Source organism: Oncorhynchus kisutch, unplaced genomic scaffold (assembly GCF_002021735.2).
Source record: "Oncorhynchus kisutch isolate 150728-3 unplaced genomic scaffold, Okis_V2 scaffold4017, whole genome shotgun sequence".
Taxonomy (NCBI): Eukaryota; Metazoa; Chordata; class Actinopteri; order Salmoniformes; family Salmonidae; genus Oncorhynchus; species Oncorhynchus kisutch.
The window spans coordinates 8,388-19,915 of record NW_022265962.1 but is presented as its reverse complement, the minus strand read 5'-3'; the positions used below and the strand labels follow the sequence as shown (position 1 = coordinate 19,915).

The 11,528-nt window shown below is 47.3% G+C and overlaps 1 protein-coding gene across 1 annotated transcript; it reads left to right on the top strand.

The window, feature by feature from the left end:
* The first annotated feature begins 410 nt into the window (after positions 1-410).
* On the top strand, positions 411-10,513 carry LOC116373081 (inositol 1,4,5-trisphosphate receptor-interacting protein-like 2). Its single transcript, XM_031821788.1, is given in 6 exon segments — positions 411-741; positions 4,647-4,884; positions 4,886-4,897; positions 5,042-6,194; positions 6,629-6,891; positions 9,407-10,513. Coding segments are annotated over 6 exon segments (2,163 nt in total). The 5' UTR covers positions 411-505; the 3' UTR covers positions 9,668-10,513.
* Positions 10,514-11,528: the final 1,015 nt, after the last annotated feature.

Sequence of the window (11,528 nt, the reverse complement as noted above, 5' to 3'; positions counted from 1 at the left end):
GTTACAAGAAGGAAGGAGAGAAGAAGAAGGAGAGAAGTGGGAGTTCTGTTACAAGAAGGAAGGAGAGAAGAAGAAGGATAAGAAGTGGGAGTTCTGTTACAAGAAGGAAGGAGAGAAGAAGAAGGATAAGAAGTGGGAGTTCTGTTACAAGAAGGAAGGAGAGAAGAAGAAGGAGAGAAGAACATTGAGGCAAAGAGGAGGGAAAAGACGAGAGAGAGAGAGAGTCAGCGTGTGTGTGTCAGCGTGTGTGTCATGATGGGTTAGCCTTCCCTGACCCTGTCTCAGTTCTCTGGCATCGCTAAAGAACAAGTCCTAGACAGACAAGAAGAAGAGAAAGAACGAAGGAACCTAGGAGCAACAGAAAGAAGGAGAGAGGGGGAACGAGAAGAGAGAGAGGGAACGAGAAGAGAGAGCGGGAACGAGAAGAGAGGGAACGAGAAGAGAGAGAGGGAACGAGAAGAGAGAGGGGGAACGAGAAGAGAGAGAGAGTGAGAGAGAGAGGAGGATGAGTGTGTACACTCTGAACCTGCGGGTGTTCTGGCCTCTGTTGACCTGTGTGTTGACATGTCTGGTTTTCCACCATCACATAACCCACTGGCTAAGCCCAGAATCAGGCCCAGAATCAGGCCCCGATCCTGGGTACGAGGCTGGGACAGAGCCCTGCTCTGACCAGGGCCCTCCTGTCTTTTTCTCACTCATCAAACTACTGCTGGCCTGTGTCCTCTGCTACCTCTTCATAAGGTACACAGTCCACACACATCATATCTTCTCTCTTTCTCTATCTTACTCTCTCTCTCTCTCTCTCTCTCTCTCTCTCTCTCTCTCTCTCTCTCTCTCTCTCTGTCTGTCTCTCTCTCCCACTCTCTCTGTCTGTCTGTCTCTCTCTCTCTCTCTCTCTCTCTCTCAATTCAATTCAATTCAAGGGCTTTATTGGCATGGGAAACATGTGTTAACATTGCCAAAGCAAGTGAGGTAGACAACATACAAAGTGAATATATAAAGTGAAAAACAACAAAAATTACACATACAGAAGTTTCAAAACAGTAAAGACATTACAAATGTCATATTATATATATATATATACAGTGTTTTAACAATGTATAGATGGTAAAGGACACAAGATAAAATAAATAAGCATAAATATGGGTTGTATGTATGGTGTTTGTTCTTCACTGGTTGCCCTTTTCTCGTGGCAACAGGTCACAAATCTTGCTGCTGTGATGGCACACTGTGGAATTTCACCCAGTAGATATGGGAGTTTATCAACATTGGATTTGTTTTCGAATTCTTTGTGGATCTGTGTAATCTGAGGGAAATATGTCTCTCTAATATGGTCATACATTGGGCAGGAGGTTAGGAAGTGCAGCTCAGTTTCCACCTCATTTTGTGGGCAGTGAGCACATAGCCTGTCTTCTCTTGAGAGCCATGTCTGCCTACGGCGGCCTTTCTCAATAGCAAGGCTATGCTCACTGAGTCTGTACATAGTCAAAGCTTTCCTTAAGTTTGGGTCAGTCACAGTGGTCAGGTATTCTGCCACTGTGTACTCTCTGTGTAGGGTCAGTCACAGTGGTCAGGTATTCTACCACTGTGTACTCTCTGTTTAGGGTCAGTCACAGTGGTCAGGTATTCTGCCACTGTGTACTCTCTGTGTAGGGTCAGTCACAGTGGTCAGGTATTCTGACACTGTGTACTCTCTGTGTAGGGTCAGTCACAGTGGTCAGGTATTCTGCCACTGTGTACTCTCTGTGTAGGGTCAGTCACAGTGGTCAGGTATTCTGCCACTGTGTACTCTCTGTGTAGGGTCAGTCACAGTGGTCAGGTATTCTGCCACTGTGTACTCTCTGTGTAGGGTCAGTCACAGTGGTCAGGTATTCTGCCACTGTGTACTCTCTGTGTAGGGTCAGTCACAGTGGTCAGGTATTCTGCCGCTGTGTACTCTCTGTTTAGGGTCAGTCACAGTGGTCAGGTATTCTGCCACTGTGTGCTCTCTGTTTAGGGTCAGTCACAGTGGTCAGGTATTCTGCCACTGTGTACTCTCTGTTTAGGGTCAGTCACAGTGGTCAGGTATTCTGCCACTGTCTACTCTCTGTTTAGGGTCAAATAGCATTCTAGTTTGCTCTGTTTTTTTTGTTAATTCTTTCCAATGTGTCAAGTAATTATCTTGTTGTTTTCTCATGATTTGGTTGGGTCTAATTGTGCTGTTGTCCTGGGGCTCTGTGGGGTGTGTTTGTGAACAGAGCCCCAGGACCAGCTTGCTTAGGGGACTCTTCTCCAGGTTCCTCTCTCTGTAGGTGATGGCTTTGTTATGGAAGGTCTCCCTGAGCTTTCCTTAAGAAGGTTTGTCATTATTTGTTGTTTTACATAGATTTTACAAGGATATTTCCTGGTTGCTGTTGATAGATTTTACAAGGAAATTTCCTGGTTGCTGTTGATAGATTTTACAAGGATATTTCCTGGTTGCTGTTGATAGATTTTACAAGGAAATTTCCTGGTTGCTGTTGATAGATTTTACAAGGACATTTCCTGGTTGGTGTTGATAGATTTTACAAGGATATTTCAAGGTTGCTGTTGATAGATTTTACAAGGAAATTTCCTGGTTGCTGTTGATAGATTTTACAAGGATATTTCCTGGTTGCTGTTGATAGATTTTACAAGGATATTTCCTGGTTGCTGTTGATGATAGATTTTACAAGGATATTTCCTGGTTGCTGTTGATGATAGATTTTACAAGGATATTTCCTGGTTGCTGTTGATAGATTTTACAAGGATATTTCCTGGTTGCTGTTGATAGATTTTACAAGGATATTTCCTGGTTGCTGTTGATAGATTTTACAAGGATATTTCCTGGTTGCTGTTGATAGATTTTACAAGGATATTTCCTGGTTGCTGTTGATGCAAATCCCACAGTAGTTATTGGGGTCAAATGTGTCTCCACTTTTGTGGATTGGGATGATCAGTCCTTGGTTCCAAATATTGGGGAAGATGCCAAAGCTGAGGATGACGTTAAAGAGTTTAAATATAAGCCAATTGGAATTTGTCGTCTGTATATTTTAACATTTCATTTAGGAGACAATCAACCCCACAGGCCTTTTTTATTTTGTCCTGTAGTTCATTCAATATAATTGGAGAATCCAGTGAGTTCTGGTCGTCTTAGTTATAGAGCCAAAAATATTGGAGAAGTGATTTACCCATTCATCTTCGTTTCGGATAGATAACTCTTCATGTTGTTGTTTGTTTAGTGTTTTCCCAGAAGTGGTTTGAGTCTATGGATTCTTCAGTTGCATTTAGTTGATTTCTGACGTGTTGTTCCTTCTTTTTCCGCAGTGTGTTTATGAATTGTTTTAGGGCTTCACCACTGTGAAGGCTCAGGTTTTCTGGGTCTCTATGCTTTTGGTTGGACAGGTTTCTCAATGTCTTTCTTAGGTTGTTTGCTTGATATGTTTAGATTCAGTAGGGTGAGAGGTCAGATATACTGTTTAGGTTTTCTACTGCCAGGTTCACACCTTCACTATTACGGTGAAACATTTTGTCCAGGAAGTTGTCTAAAAGGTTTTCTACTGCCAGGTTCACACCTTCACTATTACGGTGAAACATTTTGTCCAGGAAGTTGTCTAAAAGGTTTTCTACTGGCAGGTTCACACCTTCACTATTACGGTGAAACGTTTTGTCCAGGAAGTTGTCTAAAAGGTTTTCTACTGCCAGGTTCACACCTTCACTATTACGGTGAAACGTTTTGTCCAGGAAGTTGTCTAAAAGGTTTTCTATTGCCAGGTTCACACCTTCACTATTATGGTGAAACATTTTGTCCAGGAAGTTGTCTACAAGGGATTGAATTAGTTTTTTGGTAGGTTTCTACACTACATTCCTTCCTTCTAAAGCATTTCTTAATATTACTCCGTTCCGTTGGCTTTGATGCCTCATGATTGAGTATTGCTCTGTTCAAGTAGACTGTGATTTTGCTGTGATCTGAGGGGGTTGACTGTGGACCCTCTGAGAGACTCTGGGTTGAGTTCAGTGATAAAGTAGTCTACAGTACTACTGCCAAGCGATGAGCTATAGGTGTATCTACCGTGAGAGTCCCATCGAAGCCTACTATTGACTACGTACATACCCAGCGTGCAACAGAGCTGCAGGAGTTGTGACCCGTTTTGGTTGGTTGTTTTGTCATAGTTGCGTCTAGGGGGGCTGTCAACTCCAGGTAGGTGATTTTCCTCTCTCTCTCTCTCTCTCTCTCTCTCTCTCTCTCTCTCTCTCTCTCTCTCTCTCTCTCTGTCTCTCTCTCTCTCTCTCTCTCTCCCTCTCTCTCTCTCTCTCTCTCTCTCTCTGTCTCTCTGTCTCTCTCTCTCTCTCTCTCTCTCTCTCTCTGTCTCTCTCTCTCTCTCTCTCTCTCTCTCTCTCTCTCTCTCTCTCTCTCTCTCTCTCTCTCTCTCTCTCTCTCTCTCTCTCTCTCTGTCTCTCTGTCTCTCTCTCTCTCTCTCTCTCTCTCTCTCTCTCTCTCTCTCTCTCTCTGTCTCTCTGTCTCTCTCTCTCTCTCTCTCTCTCTCTTGCACGGTTACTACGGTGATTTTTGCTTCTGCTTTTGAAAACTTGTAATAATACTCATAATGCTGTCGGTCCCTCATTGAACTATCAATGTGTAACTACAGGTACTGCTCCACCCACCCAGGGGGGCCCCAGAGGGTGCCTCTCGAGGCCGCTGACGGGGCTCTGAAATCGGGTTGGTCTCGTCGAGAGGTCCTGGAGGACTACTACGAGCGCTGGGTGCGTCTGTCTCCTCACGTCCTGGGGCACAGCAAGGCCCACGTGGCCAAACTGGTCGGGGAGCTGGTCAGAGCCGGACGTGCCACTGGAGGTATCCCAGAGTCCTCTCTGGCGTTCCGGGGAGGACTTCCTGCAGGTGAGTTTCGGAAGATAACATTTTCTCTTTTTGTAGTTAAATGATTAATTAGTTAAGAGAGTTGATGGTACGTAAACATACTTCTCGGGAATTAGGGTGCAATTTGGGACTCACAAAATCCTTGTTTGTCTGGTCTGGTTGCAGGTGGGCAGTTCATACGAGGAGCACAAGGTGGGCGCTCCAGACTACTATGACATCCTGGTACCTCTGAAGATACCCCGAGAACTCAGACTGGAGCCACGAGTATACAGGGGGGAGAGGAGGGGGGAGGAGAAGAAGGATGAGAGAGGAGAGGAGAAGGGGGAGGGCAAGAGGGATGTGAGGGGGGAGGGGAAAAAAGAGAAGGGGGACAAGAGAGCTGAGGAAAATAACAAGAGGGTGGAGGTTATAGAGAATAGGAGAAAGTCAGGGAAGGGGGAGGGCAAGGAGGATGTGAGGGAGCAGAGGGGGGAGGTTAAAGAGAATAGGAGAAAGTCAGGGAATAGGGAGGGCAAGGAGGATGTGAGGGAGCAGAGGGGGGAGGTTAAAGAGAATAGGAGAAAGTCAGGGAAGGGGGAGGGCAAGGAGGATGTGAGGGAGCAGATGGGGGAGGTTAAAGAGAACGGGAGGAGGTCGGGGAAGGGGGAGGGCAAGGAGGATGTGAGGGGGGAGAGGGGGGAGGTTAAAGAGAAAGGGAGGAGGTCGGGGAAGGGGAACATGATGAGGGTAAGAAGCAATAAAGTGAAAGTCTTGAAGGACGACAGCAAGGTGGAGGAGCAGACAGAGGTCCAAGAAGAAGGGAAGGAAGTCTTGAAGGACGAGGTGAAGGAAGAGATGAAAGGGGAAAGCTCAGAGGACGGTGGGTGGAGCGGCGTGCCGCGGTGCAGTCTAGAGACGCCTCGCCGTGGGGACTGGCTACGAAAACACCGCAACTTCACTGACACCTTTTTACGAATGCACCCTTCTCGGGGGTTGCCCGAAAGGTCATCGAGCTCATTGTCAGGGGTCACGGCAGTGTCAGGAGAAGGAGGAGGAGGAGGGGGCGGAGTCTATCGCCTGACCCCGGACTCCGTCCTCCGTTGGTTCTACCCGGCGGTCCAGCGTTGCCTAGCAACCGTGCGCTACCCTTTCGAGCAGCGCTGTACGCTGAGTCTGGCACTCGCCGACGACCGTGTGCAGCTCCGCCTCACACCGCGTTCCGACTACGTCTGCTGTCACATCTCCATGGCAATACGGCTCCTCCCTGCCATCCCCCTCGGAGACGGGATCTACCTGGTTCCCATGGAAACGACGGCCTCAGCGGCGATGTCAAATACAGGTGTGTTCAGGTGATATGGGGTAAATATATGATATAATTGACAAATTCAATGAAGTGTATTACTCTTTCTTCATTACTCTCCTTTCTTTGATCATTAATTCATTATTTAATCATTAATTCATTATTTCATTCATTCATTAATTCATTATTTAATCATTCATTCATTCATTATTTCATTCATTCATTCATTCATTCATTCCATCCATCCATCCATCCATCCATCCATCCATCCATCCATCCATCCATCCATCCATCCATCCATCCATTCATTCATCCATCCATCCATCCATCCATCCATCCATCCATCCATTCATTCATTCATTCATCCATCCATCCATCCATCCATCCATCCATCCATCCATCCATCCATCCATCCATCCATTCATTCATCCATCCATCCATTCTCTCCTTTCATTCTCATCCATTCATTCCAGACCAGCACCAGAACCAGCAGAGCGATGAGAGGGACCTGTGGACTTTGTTCTTCCCCCGCCAGGAGCAGCGTCTGCTGGGCTGGCTCCGTGGCCGCTCACCACAGCCCTCCTGCCACCTCAAGGTGCTCCAGCTGACCAAGGCCCTGCGTGACCTGGGTGGCCAGGCACTGGACAGCCACCGGGGGGCGCTCTGGAGGTCAGTCCTCTCCTCCTACACGCTGAAGACGGCCTGGCTGCGTCTGCTACTCAGCTCTCCTGCAGAGGTAGGAAACACCCTACCTTTAATAGGTACTACAGGTTACACCATGCCTTAATAGGTACTACAGGTTACACCATGCCTTTAATAGGTACTACAGGTTACACCCTACCTTTAATAGGTACTACAGGTTACACCTTCCTAAACTAAGGAGCACTGAGACTGTAGGACCTTAGTCCACTGCACCACTCAGGACCACTGAGACTAAGGACCACTGAGACAGTCGGACCTTAGTCCACTAATAGGTACTACAGGTTACACCCTACCTTTAATAGGTACTACAGGTTACACCATGCCTTTAATAGGTACTACAGGTTACACCCTACCTTTAATAGGTACTACAGGTTACACCCTACCTTTAATAGGTACTACAGGTTACACCCTACCTTTAATAGGTACTACAGGTTACACCATACCTTTAATAGGTACTACAGGTTACACCCTACCTTTAATAGGTACTACAGGTTACACCCTACCTTTAATAGGTACTACAGGTTACACCCTACCTTTAATAGGTACTACAGGTTACACCATACCTTTAATAGGTACTACAGGTTACACCATACCTTTAATAGGTACTACAGGTTACACCCTACCTTTAATAGGTACTACAGGTTACACCCTACCTTTAATAGGTACTACAGGTTACACCTTCCTAAACTAAGGAGCACTGAGACTGTAGGACCTTAGTCCACTGCACCACTCAGGACCAGTCAGGGTATTAAACTAAGGACCACTGAGACAGTCGGACCTTAGTCCACTAATAGGTACTACAGGTTACACCCTACCTTTTAATAGGTACTACAGGTTACACCCTACCTTTAATAGGTACTACAGGTTACACCCTACCTTTAATAGGTACTACAGGTTACACCCTACCTTTAATAGGTACTACAGGTTACACCTTCCTAAACTAAGGAGCGCTGAGACGGTATCAAATCAAAATCAAATCAAACTTATTTATATAGCCCTTCGTACATCAGCTGATATCTCAAAGTGCTGTACAGAAACCCAGCCTAAAACCCCAAACAGCAAGCAATGCAGGTGTAGAAGCACGGTGGCTAGGAAAAACTCCCTAGAAAGGCCAAAACCTAGGAAGAAACCTAGAGAGGAACCAGGCTATGTGGGGTGGCCAGTCCTCTTCTGGCTGTGCCGGGTGGAGATTATAACAGAACATGGCCAAGATGTTCAAATGTTCATAAATGACCAGCATGGTCGTATAATAATAAGGCAGAACAGTTGAAACTGGAGCAGCAGCACGGTCAGATGGACTGGGGACAGCAAGGAGTCATCATGTCAGGTAGTCCTGGGACATGGTCCTAGGGCTCAGGTCCTCCGAGAGAGAGAAAGAAAGAGAGAAGGAGAGAATTAGAGAACGCACACTTAGATTCACACAGGACACCGAATAGGACAGGAGAAGTACTCCAGATATAACAAACTGACCCCAGCCCCCCGACACATAAACTACTACAGCATAAATACTGGAAGCTGAGACAGGAGGGGTCAGGAGACACTGTGGCCCCATCCGAGGACACCCCCGGACAGGGCCAAACAGGAAGGATATAACCCCACCCACTTTGCCAAAGCACAGCCCCCACACCACTAGAGGGATATCTTCAACCACCAACTTACCATCCTGAGACAAGGCTGAGTATAGCCCACAAAGATCTCTGCCATGGCACAACCCAAGGGGGGGCGCCAACCCAGACAGGATGACCACATCAGTGAATCAACCCACTCAGGTGACGCACCCCTTCCAGGGACGGCATGTAAGCCAGTGACTCAGCCCCTGTAATAGGGTTAGAGGCAGAGAATCCCAGTGGAAAGAGGGGAACCGGCCAGTCAGAGACAGCAAGGGCGGTTCGTTGCTCCAGAGCCTTTCCAGAGCCTGTAGGGCCTTAGTCCACTACACCACTCGGGACCAGTCAGGGCATTAAACTAAGGAGCGCTGAGACGGTAGGACCTTAGTCCACTGCACCACTCGGGACCAGTCAGGTTATTAAACTAAGGAGCACTGAGACGGTAGGGCCTTAGTCCACGGCACCACTTGGGACCAGGGCATTAAACTAAGGAGCACTGAGACGCAGGGCCTTAGTCCACGGCACCACTCGGGACCAGTCAGGGTATTAAACTAAGGAGCACTGAGACGGTAGGTCCTTAGTCCACGGCACCACTCAGGACCAGTCAGGGTATTAATCTAAGGAGCACTGAGACGGTAGGGCCTTAGTCCACTGCATACTTTGCAAACATATTTTTGTAATTTATTTTGATACATTAGTCTTTAGGGTATTTTCCTATTGTAATTTGTAATTATAATTTGTAATTGTAATTTGTCATTTTTGCCCATCCTTTCACATGACAGTAAACTTTGATTTGATTGGAGGCCTGTTATCCATCCTCATTTATTGTCCTCTATAGGGCTGATCTACTCTGTCATATATACGTATGTTTGGAATCATTTGTAAATACGTTACTAAGGTTTTTTGCATCTTACTGACCGTCTACTTGTCTTTCTTTTTTAGGCCTGGGAGGATCGCCACCTGGTGGCCAGGATGGAGGAGCTGGTCCGCAGCCTGAGGGAGAGCCTCCAGAACCGGGCTCTGGATCACCTCTTCCTGGGGAGCGACAGCAGCTCCATCTTACCTGACTCTGTGGCTCTACCTAAGTTGGTCAAGGAGGCGGTGGGAGCTCCAGTGGGGGGTCCAGTGGAAGGTTCAGGGGGATGTTTGGGGGTTCGACGGGGAACCTCTGGGCAGGTGTGGACCCAGCCTCGTTGGACCTAGTGTCTGGCCGGTTGGCGTATGCCTGGAGCCATCTCCACCGGCTGATCAGGTTGGGCCGACCCCAGAGGAGTAGCTTGGGGCTGGGAAGGGCAGGCAACATAAACTGCCAGCATCTGCAACCTGGAGAATAACACACTTAAAAGGATTACAGGTGAAAACAGACAGATACATAGACAGACGGGATGGAGGAAACACCAGGCTCCAGGTGAAAACAGACAGATACACAGACAGATGGGATGGAGGAAACACCAGGCTACAGGTGAAAACAGACAGATACATAGACAGACGGGATGGATGAAACACCAGGCTACTTGGACATCCAATGGTTGTACAGGAGCTACTGGTCTAGAATAAAATGAAAGCCTAAAACCGTGATGGGATGTTCTCTGAGTCATCCCTCTTAACCAGTCACGAATGGAAATTATAGGGAATGTGTGAATTTGTAATTTATGAATTTGTAATTTATGAATTTGTAATTTATGAATTTGTAATTTATGAATTTGTAATGAATACATGTGGAATTTTTCCCTGGTACCTAATGAATGAGGTTTCATTCATAACCAGAGTGATTGTATGTCTGCTTCTGTCTGTGTCCCTATTGGAACCCTATTCCGTATTTAGTGCACTACTTTCCCATAGGACTCTGGTCCAAAGTAGTGCACTAGGCAATAGGGTGCCTTTTGGGATGCACTTCTGTGTTCTGTGCTGTATGTATTATCAGGCAATGTAACAGCAGGGTACACTCCCAGTTCAGAGACAGACAGTATAACAGCAGGGTACACTCCCAGTTCAGGGACAGACAGTATAACAGCAGGGTACACTCCCAGTTCAGAGACAGACAGTGTAACGGCAGGGTACACTCCCAGTTCAGAGACAGACAGTGTAACGGCAGGGTACACTCCCAGTTCAGAGACAGACAGTGTAACGGCAGGGTACACTCCCAGTTCAGGGACAGACAGTATAACAGCAGGGTACACTCCCAGTTCAGAGACAGACAGTGTAATAGGCAGGGTACACTCCCAGTTCAGAGACAGACTGTGTAACAGCAGGGTACACTCCCAGTTCAGAGACAGACAGTATAACGGCAGGGTACACTCCCAGTTCAGAGACAGACAGTGTAATAGGCAGGGTACACTCCCAGTTCAGAGACAGACAGTGTAATAGGCAGGGTACACTCCCAGTTCAGAGACAGACAGTGTAACAGCAGGGTACACTCCCAGTTCAGAGACAGACAGTGTAACAGCAGGGTACACTCCCAGTTCAGAGACAGACAGTGTAACAGCAGGGTACACTCCCAGTTCAGAGACAGACAGTGTAACAGCAGGGTACACTCCCAGTTCAGAGACAGACAGTGTAACAGCAGGGTACACTCCCAGTTCAGAGACAGACAGTGTAACAGCAGGGTACACTCCCAGTTCAGAGACAGACAGTGTAACAGCAGGGTACACTCCCAGTTCAGAGACAGACAGTGTAACAGCAGGGTACACTCCCAGTTCAGAGACAGACTGTGTAACAGCAGGGTACACTCCCAGTTCAGAGACAGACAGTGTAACAGCAGGGTACACTCCCAGTTCAGAGACAGACAGTGTAACAGCAGGGTACACTCCCAGTTCAGAGACAGACAGTGTAACAGCAGGGTACACTCCCAGTTCAGAGACAGACAGTGTAACAGCAGGGTACACTCCCAGTTCAGAGACAGACAGTGTAACAGCAGGGTACACTCCCAGTTCAGAGACAGACAGTGTAATAGGCAGGGTACACTCCCAGTTCAGAGACAGACAGTGTAATAGGCAGGGTACACTCCCAGTTCAGAGACAGACAGTATAACGGCAGGGTACACTCCCAGTTCAGAGACAGACAG